The sequence below is a fragment of the Penicillium psychrofluorescens genome (assembly GCF_964197705.1).
Source record: "Penicillium psychrofluorescens genome assembly, chromosome: 5".
NCBI lineage: Eukaryota > Fungi > Ascomycota > Eurotiomycetes > Eurotiales > Aspergillaceae > Penicillium > Penicillium psychrofluorescens.
The window spans coordinates 2,705,111-2,725,194 of NC_133443.1; the positions used below are offsets into that span (position 1 = coordinate 2,705,111).

Genomic DNA, 20,084 nt, shown 5'->3' on the forward strand with positions numbered 1-20,084 from the left:
ACTCACGAATCGATTCTCGATCCCTAACCTGAAGCACACCAATCTGTATTTGGTTGCTCTATCCCCGGTTCGCGATTGCATCCCCATGGCCAACCCCGCCACAGCAGCAGGGGACGTCCTCATCTCTAGCACCGACAACAGCAAGCTCCTCAAGGGGTTATGGCCGCAGGATATGGGCGACAAGTGTGAGCTGCGTGTCGGCGGACCGGACGCGCAGGGCAACTCCGTGCTGTGCCTGTAGAGGAGCTGGACTGGACATGAGCAGATGGCCCTGACAGTGCAACAGACGAAGATTTCTCGGATTCAGTAGATGCAGCGGGAAGACAGTGGGGAGAACGATAATGTGCAGCATTGAATCTTACCAAGGCAGCTCGGCAAGTTCTGCAAGGTCCAGGATCCAAAAGTCGGCGTATCGTTGAGGTTCAGCTCTCTCCATTCCTTCTATGGATTTCAGTGGCTGAATAATCTCCATTCGACATGTGCAGTTCAGTGTCGGTCTGCCAGCAAAGCATGCCTACAGCAAAGCATGCCTAGGACGCAAGTGAACATTATGTCTTTGGTTTGGGCCAGCCATCGATATCTCCGAACCAACGCGATCGATAGATCTCATCGCCCTCGTTGATCTTACGACGCTGCCCGTTGACCACCAAACTGATGTGGAAGCCGCGATACGCCCGCCACAGTGATTGCACATAGATGAAGCTTTCATCCGGAGCGAGATTGAAGCTCTTGACGTCCGACTGCGGCAGTTCCTCCCATTCGCCGTCGCGATTGTATCCGTGGCGATCGGGCGTCGTGACCTCAAACCCTTCCATATACTTCTCGACCACCTCCCCGTACTCCTCGGTGAACTCGCCGAGCTCGATGTCGAAGGCGTGCAGACCAATGTCATTCGAGATAAGGAATTTGCGCTGATTCGGAACAGGCACCAGATCGTGAGGGCCAGCCCACCATGGGTACCCGTGGCCCCATTCACTGTCGATATGGTATGCGTGTGGGAGTTTATAGACGTACTTATCGTCCTTGCGCAACTCGCCCGTCGTCGCGTTGAATGGATAGCCTTGAATCGTTCCATACGCTGGACTAGCATCGGAACCGTCAGCCGCGGCGTCTGTGCCGGTCGCCCACAGCATCTGCTCCTGTTCGTCCCAGATCATGGCGTGGATGGCGCGAAGACCAGTGATATTCTGTAGGATCGGGGGTTCATCGACCAGGGAGTTGTCTTGACTCATGTTGTACACGAGGATGCCATCCCAGGGTCGCTGTCCCGTGGTCGCTACCGCGAGTCGATCTCCAGGCAACGGCTCCACGGTGTGAGCATTCCATAGGAATTCGTTATCCCTACAGACGGCGAAGGTAACCAGCTTGTCCGTTGCGGGATCGTGCGGCGTATGGTTGATGACCAGGACGAGGTCACCATATATAGCGGCGATACTGGTGCCGTTTCGCATCCACTTTATCTCGGTCGCATCGTTCGCCGAGCTGTACAGACAGCGCTGAATGCTGGGCGGAAGACTTTGCGTGACGTCTTTGCGCTCCCAGCTCCATTTCAAATTGCTATCTCGGTCGTGGATTTTGAGCAAGGGCGGCACTCCGTAGACGCCCGTGATGATGTCTTGCCAAGGCCGGTTCTCAGGCCGCAGCCGCTCCTGTGGCTGGATGGGCGGAATGGAATACTCGGCTAGCGGCCAGAAAATAAACGATATCCGGCTGAAAAGACTGCCCAACATGATCGCGAAGCTAACATGTCTCTTCTCCAGTCCGGACGAAAAGGACGCGAGAGGAGTGGTTTGGAATGTGAATACTCTCAATACAGGGTTGGTAGGAGCTTTGCAAATCACGTCTTCATCCCCGTATCGTAGCGTATCACTACAGTGGTGTTGGTAAAGTGAGACATTCCAAAGTACCTTTCTTTACCGCCTCCTTCTAAGGGACATACCGCCCATTAATGGTGATTTTTGAGTGGTGCAGATGCCAATTGCCGGCAGAGTATTAGCACGGTACCTAGATCTCAGATTTTGAGCACTGCCACTGTGCAGGCTTCAGTGTTCCTGAGTTGATCATTTCCCACGATGGCGTGAGTTCTTTCCTCTATAAGCACAACTCCCTGACTTTCATTTTCCCTCGATTATGCCAGCGCGTGTGCTGGAGACACCATATGGAAAAATGATGGGTTTCCGCGCAGTCTGGGTCTACATGAAAGATCGGCTCGACCAAATCTTTGAGGCACCCATTTGGACCCTGGATTTCGTCGGTGACTCCTCCCGGTGTTATTTTTACGTTCTCGCATTCTGGTCTCTATTCAGCGCGAAACTCCTCCATCTCTATGTGCATCTACACTCGTTGCCGCCATCCAAATTTCTCTTTTGGGGTATTACATTCTTCTTTCAAGATGTCGCGATCGTCCTACTGCTGCGGGTCATCACCCAGCGATCTCAATGGTGGCCTCGAGTGGCGCTCTCTACCTTGATTATCCCGTTTGGGTAGGTGATCTCGTGCACCCCATTTTCACGCCACCATGCATTTGAAAACTAACAATATGGACACATAGGGTGCTCATGTCTGGCATGGCCGCTACCAGTTTCTCCGTATATGTACTCATTGGGGCTGAGGTCCACTGGCGACAAGCCACGATCTTCACTGGCAATGCCTCCGGCGTGCGGACCCTACTCTCGGGGTTAACCGGAGTCCTCATTAGTGAAGCAATATTGTGGACAGTAACGCTGTTCACTGCGCGACCTATTTATGAAGCTACCGGAGAGATTTTACACGCGTGGGCGTGGCCATTCAGATGGCTACTATCTCGTCTGCGACCGACTGGGGACCCAATTAGGGAACAAGCACGGAATCTAAGCCAAGCTGAATCCTTCCCAGATCCTCAAGTCTACGAGCATATCCCCTTAGAGTATGAGTACGATTATTCTACTGGTTCAGATTACTCGGATGAGGAAGAGTATCTATTATCTGGCCCCAATACCGCGCCACGGATAAACACGCGACCAACAAAGAGGGTGAGCACTCGACTAACAGACAGAGTTCACATCCGAAACCTTATCCTCGGTATCTCTAGTCTGTTTCTATTGCTCCGATGCCTTCGTCCGTCGTCCTCAATTTATTTTTTTCTATCCGGAGCTTTACCTTTGATGACGGCGTTTGACGGAATCGGCCACCGGCTGACCCCGATCGATGTCACAGACATCCCAAAGCACTACAACTATCTCAATGGGACCTCATCTCTCTATCCACCACCTAAATGGAGCTGGATGCCGAAGGATCCGGTCCCCGGCTTTGGAGACTGGAACAAGTCTGATTCACATGCCCTTCACTACGATGCATTGAAGAGCCCGCTCCATATATCCAACCTACAGGAGCCGGTGCTTGAGCTGATCCAGAAGGCGCTGGCGGACGGTAACGTCAAAATCAAACATGTGATACTGCTGAAGCTCGAGAGCACGCGGGCTGATGTCTTCCCACTGCGGAAGGAGTCATTCATGTTCGAGCGCATCGCGAAATCGTATAAAGATCAACAAATCCCCTATGATGTCCAGCAGCGCATTGCAAACCTTACATCGACTGCCGAGTATTTGACCGGTTCTGCGACCGGTTTTACCAACAATACTCACGGCGGCCGGAAGGCCTACGGTGGCCTCAGTGCAACGAACGCCTACACGACCTCCACCTATACGCTGAAGAGCGTGGCGGGCACTGTGTGCGGTGTGAATCCCCTCGTGGTCGACTTCAACCGCGAGTGGAAGCAGCATATTTACCAGCCATGTCTACCGCATGTCTTCGACATGTTTAGCCGCCAACCCGGTATCTCGAATAAGACCGACGATTTCACGCGGTGGCCCTGGCACTCCATCTGGATGCAGTCTGTGACGGACACTTACGACAACCAAGGCAAGTTGACTCCGGTGCTGGGCTACAATGACAAACAGACCAAAGAAACCATTGAAAAGCCTAGCGCAAAACACTTCCCATTGCAGTCGAAAGAGATTAATTACTACGGCTACGCGGATACAGAGCTCCGGGAGTACATCCGTGATGCCATCATCGATGCGGAACGCGAGCACAAACGGCTCTTTCTCACTCACCTGACTGGAACCACGCACCATCCGTGGGGCCTACCGAATAATACCTTTGAGCAAATAATGGGCAAATTGGGCAAAAAGAACGTTGAGCTAAACCGATACCTGAACTCGCTTGGTTTCGTGGATGACTGGCTGGAAACGATCTTGGAGATCCTAAAGGAGGAGGGAGTTGCCAATGAGACTTTGCTGGTCATGGCGGGCGACCAGTACGTGCTTTCAAAATGAGGTTGACCATCCAATCTGACTAACTTTATTTCCTAGTGGCCTGTCTCTCCCGAACAACGGAGGTATCACTCCCTACGACAACCCCCACGCCGGTAACTTCCACGTTCCCATCGTCCTAGCCCACCCACACCTACCGCCCGTCGAAATCAGCGCCCCGGTATCTAGCAACCAGATCGTGCCTAGCATCATCGACTTGCTCGTCGAGTCATCCTCCCTCAACAACAACACCAAACGCGTCGCGACTGACATCCGGTCTCTCTATGAAGGCCAATCCCTCATCCGACGACAGATTACGGAAAAAGAAAATCGTCCGGTCTGGCATTTTACCGTCATGAATACGGGCGGGTCCTGGTTAGCTCTTCGTTCTGCTGCACGCCCGGAATTGCGGCTCGTCATTCCGCTGGTGAATGATGTCGAGTGGCGGTTTTCAGATCTGCAGAAGGATCCGAATGAGCTCAATCCTATTTTGAGGTTTAAATTGGCTGATCTGGCGTCCACGCTTAAGGCACAATACGACGAGAGTGTCCTCCATTGGCTTTGGGACGCAGCATATGTTGCCAATTGGTGGGTCATCGAGAATTGGCATCTGTATCAGTACGATCCTTTTGCCGAACATGACAACAAGTGATCACTGGTCCTAAACCGACAATTGTCATCGCTACCATCACATTGCTTGGTCTTTCGTGTATCAACTGCAGACCTTGAGGGCATATGGCTACGAACCGTCATCTGAAAAGGGGCTGCAGGGGCCGAGGTTTGAGCAACGGGCCCATCTGGGAAGAAGCTTGAACCCTAACTTTTGATTGCACTAATCTGCATGTGGTTACTCCATAGAGATACCCTGCTGAATTGGGTCGTATCGAATGGTGATTGCGAGTAGGATTCTACCCTCTTGACTGCCAGAATTTCGGACATATTGACTGCGATTTGGGGGCATGGGGGGATGGTTGAAATGGGGATGTCGACTCGTTGGGTCGCGACCACGTTTTCTGGATCACTCGCTTACAGTGTGACAGAAAACGTGATACAATACCCGCCAGCCTCGAAGAAAAAGAAGGAATTTTACATCAAACTGCTGTACGCAAAACTACCTCGTGACTCGTAGTTGTATTTTATAAGGTTTTCTATGTACTGCCTACTCTTCTCCACCGCCCCTCCTTTAATGGCCAACTCCCTTTTTCTTTGGTCGCCACGACAAGTTGTACGCTCTTTTTGATATTCTTGGCCATTCGGGAAAATAAAATGTCTCATGGTAACGTTAGGCCGGAGAGAATATCAGGGGGTTGTCTATGCCAGGCAATCAATTATGAGATTGTCTTTGACCGGAACGCTCCATGGCCACCACCAGTACGTCCTCAAGCGAGACCAATCCAGCTCATCCCAAGCTTCAAATCTTACAAGTCATAACAGTCGGCAACTTGCCAATGTACAATGTGCCGAAAATGGACTGCTAGCCTTCTAGCTCAATTTGTCGTTATTGCGCCTGAACAAATCGTCCCTCCTTTGTCATCGTTTTCTGCGTACAAAGAATACTCATCATCGCCTCGTCGATTCCGAGGATTTTGCATGAACTGCGGTACTTCTCTGATATGGAGGTCAGAAGATAAAAAAGATACATTAGACCTTTATATCGGAACCATAGACGAACGATGGTTGGTTGGGGAGAAGGTGGAAGGTTCGGAGAAGAGAACAAAGCACGGAGTCGTTGTTGAAAGAGTGGGATCTTTTGGGAAGGAGCTATGCACACCGTCTGAGTTCCAATTTTATTACGAGAATGCCATTCCTGGCGATCTGGTTCCAGGTGGACAGAAATTTCTTACAGAGAATGAAGCTGGCGTTGAGAAGCTTGATAATTGAGGATACCATCATGTCATTCATCTGAAATCGCTAAACCCATACATGATCTCTGGCAGCCTATATTGAATAAATCAAAATGCTTTATTTGAACCATCACACCCGAGTTCATGCTCGCGACGTCTAGGAGGTGCACGGCACCGGTGCTCAGATTGACCTAGCTTCAAGGAGTATCTCGCCCAATTGAGGGCGTCATAGAGCTGATGTTATTGTTGAAAGGACGAGCTACAATGACGGGTCATGAGTTTCTTTGAAAATTGTTGTAAGAATCAAGTTTCGACCTCGATGAGACGAAGAGATAGGTGTCATTAGCTGGACTAAGCCTATAGACTCTGGCTACGGCATTCCGCATTCTGGAATCACTAGACTAAACTATCAAAGAAGAACGTTGGTATTGCCCCGTTGATCTTTAAATATTCTCGAAGAAAAGGACGTGTTTGTAATTACTTTGAATGTGAATTGGGACAGAGTATTCGACTTGCTTCGCTTACAAGGGGTGTACCATGTGGAGATATATATTCGAAGACCTTATGTTATACTAACCACTGAGGAAGGCTAGAATGGGAACACAACTCAGTGTAATAATCTCATAGTATTCTTTTCTCTACATAAAGGGAAAAACAAAAAAGTCTTCAAGTAACTTGGAAATCTTTTATAATAAATAGATCCAATAGACAAAAACTCCAAAAAAACAATGCTCACACTCGGATTCGAACCGAGGATCTCATCATTACTAGTGATGCGCTTTACCAACTAAGCCATGCGAGCGAATTGTTGAAGAACATTTTTGCGCATCCGCATATCAAGCTGTTTTCTTTGACACCCTCTGGACTCTACGTCAGCGCCAACGATTATTGTGATTCCCAACAACATGTGACTGTTTACACCGTTTGTCTTGTCACGGACCACGAGAGGCGGTGAAGCATAGATCGGCCATCACCAGGTCGGGTCTATAGCCCCCCCCTCTCTGTGGTTTCACTTTCTCTCCAACTGCTCCTACACTGGATTCTGGCAATCCTTGAACGCCCCGTGGTCCTCCTTGTCTCTCGTTTTTCCAGGAAACTAGGACCTGTGTGTGTGTTTGTGTGTGTCCTCATCCCTGTCCCATCCCGCCTCGTCTACTTCAGGTACCAGGGACCGACCGCGCGGTGGATCCGCTGATGAGGCAGTTCCAAGACCCAGTCCCATCCTCAGTTTAATTATTCCCACCTCGACCCTTCTCGCCTCGTTTCCCCCACCTCAACCCTTGCTGGCACACCCCCCGGCAATTTTTTCCTGTCACATCGCCATGGCCAAAGAGACGAGTGCGCCGTCGCAGTCCGTGGCCGAGCTCAATGCCTGCGTTTCCTCCTCCTCTGGCGCCCGGCCCGTCAAGGTGACATCGTTTCGAGAGTGGATGATCGCCAGTCAAATTGGTATGGGGAATGACAATGCCTGTCAAAAGTTGGCGGTTGGCTAATCGTTGAGGGTTCTTTGCAGGAATCTCTGTGACCACCTTGGCTACCCTGCTGGCCTTGCACAATCTTTACCCGTCGCTCCGCCCGTACACCCAACCTTTCTTCGAACTCTCTTACTACGTCCCCAGCAAGGGCCAATATGTACAGGGCTGGAACGACATCTATTTCGTCGCCAGCGGCATCATCGCATTCACCGCCATTCGCGCCATTGCGATCGAATGGATCCTCCAACCGCTGGCTCGGTATGCGGGACTGAAGCGAAAGGCGTCCGTGCGATTCGCCGAACAGGCCTGGTTGTTCATGTATGACGGGTTTTTCTGGTCGCTAGGAATGGTTCGTCTTTGCCGCTCAAGAGGGTACTGGTTTACGCAAACTAACGGCTCTCACGTAGTACCTGTGGAAGAATTCCTCCTACTGGCTTGACTACGGCGCCATCTGGAGCGAATGGCCTCAGCGCGCCCTGCCGGGCTTGAATAAGTGGTATCTCCTGGTGCAGCTGTCTTTTTGGATCCAGCAGATCATGGTTATCCACCTCGAGGCGCGTCGCAAGGACCACTACCAGATGTTGACCCATCATGTGGTTACCAGTGCACTCCTGAGCTCGGCCTATGTCTACCGCTTCTATAATGTGTCCAATGTTGTGCTCTGCCTGATGGATATTGTGGACTTTTTGCTGCCGGTACGTCCATGGCCTCTCAAGTGAAGCTCCCTACTGACGCTCGACAGGCGGCCAAAATCCTCAAATACTTCAAGTTCGAATTCGCCTGCAACGTCGCTTTCGGCATCTTGATGGTGGCATGGTTCATCACCCGACACATTTTCTACCCCATCCTCTGCTGGTCCATTTACAAGAATTTGCCCGGCAAGTTATCCTTCGGCTGCTATTCGGGCTCCACGGCCGAGATGATCTCCACCGACGGCTACCCCGATGCATTCGCATACATGCTCGCCCCGTACCAGGATCTGAACAACCCAATCTGCATGAATCGCACGATTAAGTGGATTTTCCTCTCATTCCTTCTGTTCCTGCAAGGGCTGTCGATAGTCTGGTTCAGCATGATCGTCCGCGTCGCCGTCAATGTGCTCCGTACTGGTAACGCCGAAGACAGCCGCAGCGACGACGAGGAGGAAGACGAAATTGAAGCCGGTGATGAGATTGTCTCCAACGGCTCCGTGCTAGGGAAAGATGGCGTCTCCACTATCCCTGTCCTTAGCGATGGCTCTTCTGGCCTGGACCACCGCCGGTCCAATGGCGCCACAGCAGTCCGACCCCGTGGCCGCGGCCGAGTTCCATTCGATCAAAGCGACCGCAGAGCACTACTTGGCCGGATCGGGTGCGACAAACCGACTTAGATGGGACTCGTTGCTCGCGTTTCCTCCTTCCCCTTCCATCTATCTTTCGTGTTCGTATTTACTGGCATGCCGTGACGACGTCCGTCTGTTGATTCTGTTTTGTTGTGCTTTTCGATGCCTCCTTTTCCGAAAGGAAGGAAACCTCGCCGATGAAATGAAGTGCTTGACTCGTGATGATGATCAGTGATAACCATCTTTCAAGAGTGGTTGTTTCTCTGACGTCTGATTTCTGTGTTTATTGTTCACGCTGTCTAGTCTTTTGGAGGTCTTTGAGTTATTATTTGCACGTTTATCCGTTTTCTGCCAGATCTGACTAGAGACAAATACCCAACGGATGCATTTGATTTTATTTTTTGTGTACGATAGTCTGTTTCTGCCCCTAGGATATAGGGGAGGTTTACAAAGGGACTTAAAAGTATTTTTTCAAAGTTATTCCTGTCTTTTAATTGTAAAATAGGTGACGGCAACACAGCCGCTTCTCCCACAGATGTTTTAGACTTTCCTTATGTCTTTGGACAACCACTTGTGTACGAGTTGGAGGATCATAAGCAGCATATTATTCCATTGTTTAAGATGGTGTCTGTGACTGCTGAGGGACGGGCTAGATTGGAGATTATTGAAACCGTATACTATCCCTTGGCCCATGTCCACCTTGCGTAATCAGTGCAATCCTGATGGGGTGTCATTCGATTCTGGTAAGCCAGAATCGTGAGTGGGAACATCCACGGTGGGTGGATTGCACCATGAGCCGAGGCCACGAACTGCTATGGAATAGCAGCATGTTGCACTTCTAGTGCACACTTTGATATCGGATCGGAGACCACGACCAGGACCAGAATGGTCCTGGTAAGAATAGCTCATCCAACCCGCACAGGCGATAATTCATGAGCCACAGAGCGATCTCAGTCCATTGAATCCGTTTGGGGTGCTTGTCGAAGGACAAGATATGATCGATAGAGGGCGCAGGACAGGCATGCAAGTCTCAGCCACCACCTTCTCGAAGTTTTGCCAGTGCCGCCGTGATGCCTTCGCTCATTTCCTCGGGTTGCTGTGTTTCCTTCTCAGCACCAGGAGCCTTGGCGGCTGCTTCTGCTGCAGCGGTTTTGCGACTCTCCTCCAAGACTGCACGGAGCATTTCTTCATCCTCATCATACGCGTCCCCTCCCCGTGATTCATCCACAAGCCGAGAGGGTCTAGCGGGTACCCTTGTCTTTGGTGCCGTCGATCTCTTCGCCGCCTCTGTCCGGAAATCTTCTCTCACTGCACTACACCATTGCTGGACTTTCTTTTCTCCCCACCCCGGCACAGCACTGATCTGCTCTGGCTGCGCGTTGACGGCATTCTGCAAACTGCCAAAGGTAGAGATCAAGCTCGCGGCGTCGGATTTGTTTATACTTCTCGGTGTAGTGACAAATTCCACGAGAGATTCTTTGTACGACTGTGCTTGCTGGGTGCGGATAGCTGTCGGCTGTGCATTTTCCGAAGACTTGAATAGCTCCAGATAGTGCGCGGCTTCCGGGGCTGACCAGCAAAGCATCAGCGTGAGATTGTTGATAATTGATGTCTTCGACAATTCCTTGAGGCTATCTTCGTGGTTGGGGATGTCGACCATAATCAGAAGCAGTCGGAGGTTGTACTTCCCAGCCAGCAGCCGAACCCGGGAGTATACGTACTCGGGGTGCAGACGGTGGTACTTCAGGGAGAGGAACAGAGCGCAGGTCGTGGCACCAACCACATAGTCGGCAGGGATATCGGCATATTCCCAGGGCAGGAGCTTGATGTGGCTCAGGATTGGGTTGCCTTTCTGGCGCGTGGAGACGAGAATCGAGGTGGGACCGGATCGATTGGCGAGGACTTGGGGTTTGGGTTGTTGGACCTTGGGTGGGTGTGTATTTGGAGTCGACGGATTTGAGCCAGGGGAGGCGATGGCCTCCTTGTCTGCGTCGCCGTCCATGGTGATTTGGACCGTCTCACACTGTCCCGTACAAAACAGCCAGGACGTGCTTGAGCTACGTAATCTGCCCTACTTATCGGTCGGGCGGTTCACCGCCCTCTCGGGGCTTTTCACTTTTCTGCCGCGAATTTTTCTGCTCGCAACAAAAAACCCATGCCAAACAGAATGGGTGAATCCAGCAAGAAAAGACGTCTTTCAGGCGATGCGGACGCAGAACCCGCAATGGAAGTCGACACAAATGATATCGCCGACCCCAAAACGCAGAAGGCGAAGCGCACGCTCTTCGTTCGATCGCTTCCTGCCTCAGCCACCACGGAGAGTCTAGTCGAGCATTTCTCTCAATCGTACGTGATCAAGCATGCGATCGTCGTCAGTGATCGGGAGACCAAGCAGTCCAAGGGTTATGGTTTCGTCACATTTGCCGACCTCGAGGATGCGCAAAGCGCTCTGGAAGAACTGAACGGATCCGAGTTTGACGGGAAGAAAATTCGAGTTGATTACGCCGAGACCCGCCACCGTGAGATCGATGAGAAGATTGGAAAGAGTGTCCCGACTGCTGCGGCGATCAAGTCCAAGCAGGAGAGGGAGGAGCAGAGAGGGCAGGGTCCGCCGCCCAAGCTGATCGTGCGCAACCTGCCGTGGAGTATCAAGGAGCCCGAAGACCTGGCTGTTCTCTTTCGGAGCTTTGGCAAAGTCAAGTATGCGACGCTTCCTAAGAAGGGAACTAAACTGGCTGGCTTTGGCTTCGTTAGTTTGAGAGGCAAGAAGAACGCCGAGAAGGCGCTCCAGGCTGTCAATGGGAAAGAGGTGGATGGACGCGCACTGGCGGTTGATTGGGCTGTTGAAAAAGAAGTCTGGGAGAAGACGAAGGAGGATGATGAGGAAGAAGACGAGGAGGAAGAGAAGGCCGACGCAGACGTGGACATGGAGGATATAGAAACTGCCTCTGATGATGTCTCGGGGGATGAAGATTCGGAGGAAGATGACGACGAAGACCTAGATGATCTGGAGGATTTGGACGACGAAGACGACGAGGGAGATGCGGAGGATGACCGAAATGCTTCGACCATCTTCCTGCGCAATCTACCCTTCACTGCCACCGATGATTCCCTCTACGAGCATTTCGTTCAATTCGGCCCGCTACGATACGCGCGAGTTGTCCTCGACTACGAAACCGAACGACCCCGAGGCACAGGATTTGTTTGTTTCTGGAAATCCGAGGACGCTACAGCCTGCATTCGCGAAGCTCCGAGGAACACCGACACGATGGCCGCGAATAAGGACAAGCCCAACCAAGCCTTCAAGCATTCCGTTCTCCAAAACGAGAATTCCGACCCCAGCGGACGGTATACAATGGACGGCCGGGTCCTGCAAGTTGCTCGCGCCGTGAGCAAGACCGAAGCCGGGAAGCTCGAAGAGGAAGGAGTCTCACGCCGCCTCGTGCGAGACAAAGACAAGCGCCGGCTCTACCTCCTGTCGGAAGGAACGATCCCGTCCGACTCGCCGCTCTACAAGAAGCTCTCACCGTCCGAGGTCAAAATGCGCGAAGAGAGCTTCAAGCAGCGTCAAAACTTCATCAAGAAGAACCCAGCCCTCCACATCAGCCTGACCCGTCTTGCCATCCGCAACATCCCGCGCCAGGTTACGTCCAAGGATCTCAAACAGCTTGCCCGACAAGCCGTCGTCGGATTCGCCACAGATGTCAAGAAGGGTGTCCGCCAGTCTCTTTCCAAGGAGGAACAGCAACGTTCGCGGGAGACGATGAAGGAGCTAGAGACTATACGGAAACAGAAGAAAGCCGGTATCGTGCGCCAGGCCAAGGTTGTCTTTGAGACCCGCGATGGGTCCAAGGTGACTGAGAAGAGCGGTGGCGGGCGGAGTCGCGGCTACGGATTCATCGAGTATTACACGCACCGTCACGCACTGATGGGCCTGCGCTGGCTGAACTGCCATATGGTCGAGCCTCCCGCGCAGCCCCCCGCGAAGTCCGCAAAGCCCGGCAAGTCCGGCAAGGCTGCTCCGCCCGCGCCAGTCGAGGAGATTAAGGAGGACAAGAAAAAGCGGCTGATCGTGGAATTTGCCATTGAGAACGCCCAGGTCGTCAAGCGGCGTAACGAACGCGAACTACAGCAAAAGGCTCGTGCCGACGGCAGGGCCGATTTCAAGCAGAAGGCCAAGGATGCCGACAACAACAAGAACCAACCCGACAATGCCGAGGGCAAGAAGAGAAAGAGGAACAAGGACGAGGAGGATCAAGACGGGCATGACGCGGAGGAGGAGAACAAGCTTGCCAAGCGCAATCGGATCATCTCGAAGAAGCGCATGCAGCGCAAGTCGCGCAAGGGGAAGGCCTGAAAAAGGGAAGATAGAAAGAAAACCTGTATAGATCCTTTTGTTCGTAATACCACTATGTGTGTCAAAATGTGCTTGTTCAAGAAACCAACGATAGGATAAGGGTTCCTCCAACGGCGGGTATAGACAGTTGATAGATATGTAACACGGAAGACTCAAGTGTTCTTTGCGCCCGCCACCTTGCCAACGATATTGTACCGCTTGCTGAAGAATGTAAACCACTCATCCAGCACGGTCTTCTCCTTCTCCTCGAGATCAGACCACTCGGACACGCAGTCCTCCGGCTTGAGCGACGAGCTCGCCAGGGCGCGCGAGGGGTCCTTGCCCGCAAAGACTGGAACAGCAACATCCAATAATCAGCACCTACTCCTCAAGCTCACTTTTCCTGATGTCCAAGCAACATACCGTGATATTGCCCCGAGGTGCCATACGCCGGGTTCCGGCTCACATCAAAGACAACCCCCTTGATCGCGACGTATGTCGGACGGTTCGGGTCCGTGCCTAGTTACACCAAATCTATCAGTTAGTAGCCGAAGGACGAAGAAGGAAGCAGGTGTGCGGGTAGGTACCGTCGCATTTGGCCAGCTCCTCTTGCGAGATGGGGTCGTTCTTCGGCGGGTCCAGCTGGACGGGGACTTTGGGGGCGAAGTTCTTGGGCTCGGGCTCGTGTTCGACCATTTTGAAGGAGGAATGGGGGAGGCAATTGGTTCTTCGGGTGGTTAAGGTTGTTGGTTCGTCGTGGGGGAAGGAAGAAGAAGGTGGGGTTCGGAATTGATTACGTTTGCTGGACAGTGACTGGCGGAGGTAGTTGGAATTAGATACAGCTTGCTCAGTTCAATACTATGATATATATTGTAGTAGCTACCTAGGTAGTGAATCACTATAGTAGTAGTCATGTTGCTCTCTGTAACCACTGCTTTAACTATTATCATCCAGGGTTGTTCATCGTTGGAGTCGCTGGTAGATGATGACGTCAGGTAGGCAGCACAGAACGTGTCAGATGACCATCTATCACCATCTACATGCTGCATCTACTGCATTGCACTCGTAACTAACAGTTCTTTCCCAACAATCATGTCATTCTCCGATCCACGAAAAGACTCCAGTATGGCCCCCGAAACAGCCCCAGACCAAAGGCGGGATTCCACCCAGTCGGAGATCAAGCACCATCTCTACTTCGAAGACAACGACTCCTTCTTCCCACCCACCTGGCTCGGGAAAGACCCGCCCCCTCGAAGGGAGTCAGAGAGCAGTGAGAGTCATGACTCAGAAGGGAAGTGTGACGAGAACAGTGGCAAAATCGAGCGTGGATGGACCAGCGAGGAATGATGGATCGCGGGCATGAGTCGGGTGTATTTGCCCATTCCATTCATTCCAAGCCAACATTCTACTCTATCTCGCTCCCCCCCTTTTGAGAGGCTAGACGCGACTTTATAATTCCCTCACACTTGATTGAGTACGAGGGATTTCTTTTTCTCTTTATCTTTAGTCTGGTGGATACCAAAGGGTCTCGTCCCGTCGAGGTATTCAACAAGCCTGAAGGACTTCCCTGTGGGGACGTCGGCACCCCCAGCCCACTCTAATTTGTCCTCCAGTCATCTCCGGCCCGGGTTGTCTTCTTGTGCCTCTGCGGAAGCCGAATACTCGGCGTACGGAGTACGCGATACTGAAACTGGTCCCCACGCGCTCAGCATGCCAAGCAAAACCGGAGCAAACCTGGCTGGGAGGGACAGAAAATTCTCACTACTATCCCCTCCTTCCATCCTGTTTTCTTTTTATTTCTTTCTGTAATCTTTTTCTTCTCTTTGTTGGTTTGTTGGTTGATCGATCATGTCGAATCCCCTTCCTTCGGAACCCAGCTCCCATATGCCGATGACGGCGGCTATCATGCGCACCGAGTCCGCACTCCAGCCCGATCCCGAGGCCAAGTCGACTAGAATTGTTGGCAAGGAAATTGAATTCACGGAGAAAGATCTATCATCGCTGGATCACCGGGATGTGTCGATCGATGGCGGATCTATGAAGCCTACCTACGACCATACCCACCGCAGGCTTAAGCCTCGTCATCTCCAATTGATTGGTATTGGAGGGACGATCGGGACGGTGCTGTATGTTCAGATCGGGTCCGGTCTGCGAGCTAGCGGGCCGGGGAGTTTGTTCTTGGGATTTTCTATTTGGTTAGTGGTTTTTTTTCTTCTCTTCTCGTTGAATCGGGTTGTTTCGACACTTTGCCTATATATACGACATTGCATGGATGGTAGGTACCTGCAACCTATATCGACAGATATCGACAGACAAAAGGAAAAATCACTGCATTCAACAACTTCAAAGACAAGGGACGTAGAAGACTGTCACTAGGTCACCATTTATCAAGTCGCCCATCAGCAGCAGCCAACAACTCCAAGCGTCTTCGTCGACAAATTCCCCGTATCCTACCGGACACCTACGAACCCAATTATTTTTCCTGCCTATCTACCTGCCCCTCTGCATCTGTCCCACTTATGGTCTTGTCTGGACTCTTATACCGTGACTTTCTAGGAGCGCCGTGATCCTGATCATCACCGTCTGTACGAACCACCCCATGACCCACCCATCAACCCTAGCATCTATACCCCTGCATCCCAAGCAAACTCTTTTCACATATTACGAAGCACCAAAAGCATCTACCGTCCAGTTTCTTCCACTGCATTACCTCTGTTTCTTTTCCGAATGCACCCGTTTCCTGTGCCGTGTTTGATGTGCTAAACGCGTAACATAACTAGGTCTCGCAGAAATGGTCACCTACCTCCCCATCTCCTCTCCATTCATCCGCTTCGCAGGCCGCTACGTCGACGAAGCTCTAGGCGTGGCAGCCGGGTACAACTTCTTCATATACGAAGCCACCCTAGTCCCCTTTGAAATCGTCGCCGTCAGCATAATTCTCAAGTACTGGACCAGCGCCATCCCAGTCGCTGCGATGAATGTCATCGTGCTTGTTCTTTACTCGTATGCTGTGACACTACCCTGTATACAGGAATATGTTAGACAAGAAAACTAACATATGGCAAATGAAAGCATACTCAACGCGTTCGCCGTAAAATGGTACGGCGAAGCCGAATTCTGGCTCGCCCTCGGCAAAGTCTTGCTCAGCACGGGGCTGATCTTCTACACGTTCATCGTGATGCTGGGCGGGAATCCGCTCGGCGACCGCTTCGGGTTCCGGTACTGGAACGAGCCCGGTGCGTTTGCGGAGTACTACACGCACGACAATCTGGGCAAGTTCCTCGGCTTTCTGTCCGCGCTTATCACGGCCAGTTTCACTATCGCCGGACCGGACTACATCTCCATGGCGGCGGGCGAAACAGTGAACCCGCGCGGCGTGCTGCCAAAGGCATATAATGGTGTTTTCTATCGACTCACCACATTCTTCGTGCTCGGCGTTCTGTGCGTGGGTATCTTGGTCCCCTACAATGATCAGACGATGGCTGCTGCTTTTGACAACGGCAAGCCTGGCGCGGCGGCGTCGCCGTATGTCATTTCCATGGATCGGTTGGGTATTCCCGTCCTGCCGCATATTGTCAACGCGGTGATCCTCACAGCGTCGTTCAGCGCGGGCAATAGTTATGTCTATTGTGCGAGTCGCAGTCTATATGGCCTAGCGCTAGAGCGCAAGGCACCCCGGTTCCTGACCAAGTGCACTAGTAGCGGTGTGCCGATTTACTGCGTTGCCGCTGTGCTACTGATCGCCCTCCTCAGTTTCCTGCAGGTCTCCAATGACGCTGCGGTTGTGCTGAACTGGTTCGTCAATCTGGTACGTTCACCTTTACCCCTTCTTTACATGTATCTCGAAACGACCCTAATCCTAAGCTTTGTCCTAGGTAACCGCCTCCCAACTAATCAACTTCTCCGTAATAACATTCACCTACATCCGCTTCAAAAAGGCCCTCGATGCACAGGGCATCGCGCGTGACACTCTCCCCTACCGCAGCTGGTTCCAGCCGTACATTGCATGGATAGCCTTCTGCTGCACGACCGTCATGGCTTTTGTCGGCGGATACACCGTCTTCCTGCCGGGCAACTGGTCGATTCCGACGTTCCTCTTTTCCTATACGATGATCGGTGTTTTCCCCGTTCTGTACTTTGGGTGGAAGGTCTTTCACAACACGAATTTCCTCAAGCCTGAGGACGTGGATCTTGTTTCGGGCGTTGAGGCTATTGAGGAGTATACCAAGAATTTTGTGCCGGTGCCTCCCAGGTAAGTAACCTTTGGTGAGTTGCTTTGTTTTTGGCTGACTGTTGGTTGGTAGGAATGCGGCTCATAAGATTTTTAATAAACTCTTTGAATAGATAGATGATACGTATTGTCGAGGAATATATCTTTTGTCTCCCGGCTGCTCGGTTAGCACTGCCTCCCTAGTGAAGGTGTTATATCCAAATCCCAAAGCGATACGCATTATGGCTCCTAACCGACCTTCTTATTACCAATCGTTGATTCCAAAGCGTATCTCATTAATATCTAGCTAATTATACAAAATCCCAACCCCAATCATATCCAACATGCACCCACCACCCCTTGTCGTTCTCGTCTATATTTATGCATCACTTCCCACCCTCTTCAGCAGCCCTCACCGCCTCAAGCCGCTGCTTATTCCTCTTCCCCAATATCCGCATCGTATTCTTCTTCTCAATCTCCGTCATGTGCTCCCAATTGCTAATGCGCGAGAGTGATCCATCCGTGTTCACGACCATCGGACCGAGGTAGTCCAGTGTGACAGTGGAGCCAGAATCGTCGTTTAGGCTGAGCCGGTGTTGTTGTCCTTCGCCTGTCCCTTTTTCATTATTCGCGTTGCTGGGACTGGACGGGAGGTAGAGGTGTTCGCCTGTACTATCCGCGTGGGCTTGTTCTGGTGTTTGATCCTCTGGCTGTGCCTCTCTTGATGGATTGTTCGTACTCGAGTCTGAGTCTGGAGCGGCCATTGTGTGTGCTTCGCGAATGAATCCGGGTTGTTGGAAACTTGGGCTGCACTGCGGGAAGAGGAGAGTGTGCAGCTGCGCGGACGGCGTGAGGTGTCGCAAGGCTGGCGTGCTGGTGCTGGGACAGCTGGCGAGCGAGGCCCGCGTGAGGAGTGGGTTGAGGAAGAGGAGCGAAGCACGGTATGCAGTGCGCGAGACTTGCATTTGGCTGGTGGTGGAGGCGTGTCAACCGGGAAGTTCTTTTTTTTTTGGGCTGGGGTGGATCGACGACCGTTGGTTCTAGAATGGGAGCTTTCCCAGGTTCCTCTTTCTGCCACGCTAATCCCAATGGGTGCCGTATACAATTACCCTTCAGCAATTGCCCACTTACTACAAGATGGCTGTCATATCGTGGTACCTAAAATCCACAAGTGAGAGTAGAGCCCTGTGATCTGTTTGGCTGTTGCAAGACGCGATCCCATTTCCTGCTAGCTAAAGCGAGTGACGAAGGCCAACGTAGACAAGAGGATGGTGAATCTACCCTCGCCCCGGTGGAGACCGCCGAGTCTTGCTATAGTTTACTATTTACTCCGGCTTATCTAACATTGTAGGCAGCCAACATGCAACCGTGGCGCCGTTTCACCCTCGCCTTGCCCAATATTACGTTTCCCAACCCCAATAAATTCTGCAAATGTCTTCGTTTCTAAGTCTCCCCCTGGAAATTCGAGTGTCCATCATCGAACAAGTCTTATGTGGCTGTCGTACGCCGCCGACCTATCCATCGAAGTCAGACAGAATCGACTTCCAAGACATTGTTTACAAGGCATGGCTGAGCAGGACAAAAATCTATCATGAACAACGCAGCACGCACTGCCCATCGAATTGTCTGCCTCTTCTTTTGACCAACCGCCAAATACATGGCGAAACCCAATCGGCGCTCAGTCGCAAAAATTCAAAGCTCCCCTATGTCCTGGACATCTCCATCTTGAACGACTATGATCTCTTTCCGACCTGGTTATCCGTGCCGCATCTAACGAATCGTGTACACGCGCTGCATGTAGACGTGCGCCTATTTGGCAGTATTATCCCGTCTAAGATAGCGAAACGCCTCTTGGGGGACGGAGGCCGCCTTGGATTCCACTGGAGCTTCTATGCCTTGCTCGAACGCTTTCTCCGGTATGGACCCGTGGATGAAAAGAAAGAGAAGCGCAATCCGGGTCTTGGTGAAAGTGAAGTCAGCGACCCAGATGAGCTCCCTTTGTTTGCAAGACGGAATCCGACTTTTGAGGATCGCGATATGGTTGTCGAGATCCTTACGCTTGACTTCCAGTCAGCGGAGCCTGTGCTTCCGTTTCCACCGGACAATATTGGTTACAATGAGTGGCAAGGTCAGCATTGCGCCCATCGTTTGAATTTCGACCAAATCGATGGCCCGTGTCAGCTCGAGAAGTACCGGACGCGACCGGAGTGGCCTGCGAAATATATTTTGTCGGAGATTCTTGCTCTTCTGGATATGTCCTACTACACCGCGTCGTATGGGAACATCCTCTACGAGCGGATTGGAACCATCCGTATCCTTTCTCCAGAGGGAGCGACTGAAATTGATCTCGCGAGCAGACTAGCTGCGCTCCGCTTCACTAACCCGCAAGACACATTTGGCAATGTGTGGCCGGCGGAAGACCGCCTTTCCCAGTTTTGGAAGTGGAAGCAACAGACGCTGGCCCGTAGGGAGCAGCTGGGTCTCCCGGTTGTGTGGCCACAAGATCCAGAGTTGAATGGTTTGCTGTGAGCATTGGTCTTTGACTGTGGCCCATGGAGGAAAAGCAGCCCTCAAATCTAACAACATGGACCGTGTGGATCAGAGAC

General features: G+C 51.9%; 10 protein-coding genes and 1 non-coding gene across 11 annotated transcripts; 6 read left to right on the forward strand and 5 right to left on the reverse strand.

Moving 5' to 3' along the window:
• Nucleotides 1–85: 85 nt before the first annotated feature.
• PFLUO_LOCUS8291 (uncharacterized protein) lies at nucleotides 86–241 on the forward strand (the record flags this gene model as incomplete). The annotated part of the gene is made up of 1 exon (XM_073786013.1): nucleotides 86–241. One exon carries the CDS (start codon nucleotides 86–88, stop codon nucleotides 239–241), a length of 156 nt encoding a protein of 51 aa, XP_073642310.1.
• A 307-nt stretch (nucleotides 242–548) lies between these two features.
• On the reverse strand, nucleotides 549–1,730 carry PFLUO_LOCUS8292 (uncharacterized protein; the record flags this gene model as incomplete). The annotated part of the gene is made up of 1 exon (XM_073786014.1): nucleotides 549–1,730. The coding sequence occupies one exon, from the start codon at nucleotides 1,728–1,730 to the stop codon at nucleotides 549–551; it is 1,182 nt and encodes a 393-aa protein (XP_073642311.1).
• Nucleotides 1,731–2,438: 708 nt separating this feature from the next.
• Nucleotides 2,439–4,944, forward strand: PFLUO_LOCUS8293 (uncharacterized protein; the record flags this gene model as incomplete). The annotated part of the gene is made up of 4 exons (XM_073786015.1): nucleotides 2,439–2,483; nucleotides 2,552–2,588; nucleotides 3,196–4,297; nucleotides 4,353–4,944. The coding sequence occupies 4 exons, from the start codon at nucleotides 2,439–2,441 to the stop codon at nucleotides 4,942–4,944; spliced, it is 1,776 nt and encodes a 591-aa protein (XP_073642312.1).
• Nucleotides 4,945–6,865: 1,921 nt separating this feature from the next.
• On the reverse strand, nucleotides 6,866–6,938 carry PFLUO_LOCUS8294. The gene has a single exon. It is a non-coding gene; the product is annotated as a tRNA-Thr (tRNA).
• A 520-nt stretch (nucleotides 6,939–7,458) lies between these two features.
• PFLUO_LOCUS8295 (uncharacterized protein) lies at nucleotides 7,459–8,980 on the forward strand (the record flags this gene model as incomplete). Its single annotated transcript, XM_073786016.1, has 4 exons — nucleotides 7,459–7,585; nucleotides 7,650–7,960; nucleotides 8,019–8,306; nucleotides 8,354–8,980. 4 exons carry the CDS (start codon nucleotides 7,459–7,461, stop codon nucleotides 8,978–8,980), a joined length of 1,353 nt encoding a protein of 450 aa, XP_073642313.1.
• A 982-nt stretch (nucleotides 8,981–9,962) lies between these two features.
• PFLUO_LOCUS8296 (ssDNA endonuclease and repair protein rad10) lies at nucleotides 9,963–10,934 on the reverse strand (the record flags this gene model as incomplete). The annotated part of the gene is made up of 1 exon (XM_073786017.1): nucleotides 9,963–10,934. One exon carries the CDS (start codon nucleotides 10,932–10,934, stop codon nucleotides 9,963–9,965), a length of 972 nt encoding a protein of 323 aa, XP_073642314.1.
• A 165-nt stretch (nucleotides 10,935–11,099) lies between these two features.
• Nucleotides 11,100–13,289, forward strand: PFLUO_LOCUS8297 (RNA recognition motif-containing protein; the record flags this gene model as incomplete). Its single annotated transcript, XM_073786018.1, has 1 exon — nucleotides 11,100–13,289. The coding sequence occupies one exon, from the start codon at nucleotides 11,100–11,102 to the stop codon at nucleotides 13,287–13,289; it is 2,190 nt and encodes a 729-aa protein (XP_073642315.1).
• A 152-nt stretch (nucleotides 13,290–13,441) lies between these two features.
• On the reverse strand, nucleotides 13,442–13,964 carry PFLUO_LOCUS8298 (uncharacterized protein; the record flags this gene model as incomplete). Its single annotated transcript, XM_073786019.1, has 3 exons — nucleotides 13,442–13,620; nucleotides 13,692–13,787; nucleotides 13,856–13,964. The coding sequence occupies 3 exons, from the start codon at nucleotides 13,962–13,964 to the stop codon at nucleotides 13,442–13,444; spliced, it is 384 nt and encodes a 127-aa protein (XP_073642316.1).
• Nucleotides 13,965–15,152: 1,188 nt separating this feature from the next.
• Nucleotides 15,153–17,612, forward strand: PFLUO_LOCUS8299 (proteinral amino acid permease agp2; the record flags this gene model as incomplete). Its single annotated transcript, XM_073786020.1, has 5 exons — nucleotides 15,153–15,438; nucleotides 16,049–16,271; nucleotides 16,341–17,076; nucleotides 17,144–17,520; nucleotides 17,573–17,612. 5 exons carry the CDS (start codon nucleotides 15,153–15,155, stop codon nucleotides 17,610–17,612), a joined length of 1,662 nt encoding a protein of 553 aa, XP_073642317.1.
• A 252-nt stretch (nucleotides 17,613–17,864) lies between these two features.
• PFLUO_LOCUS8300 (uncharacterized protein) lies at nucleotides 17,865–18,443 on the reverse strand (the record flags this gene model as incomplete). Its single annotated transcript, XM_073786021.1, has 1 exon — nucleotides 17,865–18,443. One exon carries the CDS (start codon nucleotides 18,441–18,443, stop codon nucleotides 17,865–17,867), a length of 579 nt encoding a protein of 192 aa, XP_073642318.1.
• A 466-nt stretch (nucleotides 18,444–18,909) lies between these two features.
• PFLUO_LOCUS8301 (uncharacterized protein) lies at nucleotides 18,910–20,007 on the forward strand (the record flags this gene model as incomplete). Its single annotated transcript, XM_073786023.1, has 1 exon — nucleotides 18,910–20,007. One exon carries the CDS (start codon nucleotides 18,910–18,912, stop codon nucleotides 20,005–20,007), a length of 1,098 nt encoding a protein of 365 aa, XP_073642319.1.
• Between the last annotated feature and the right edge of the window lie 77 nt (nucleotides 20,008–20,084).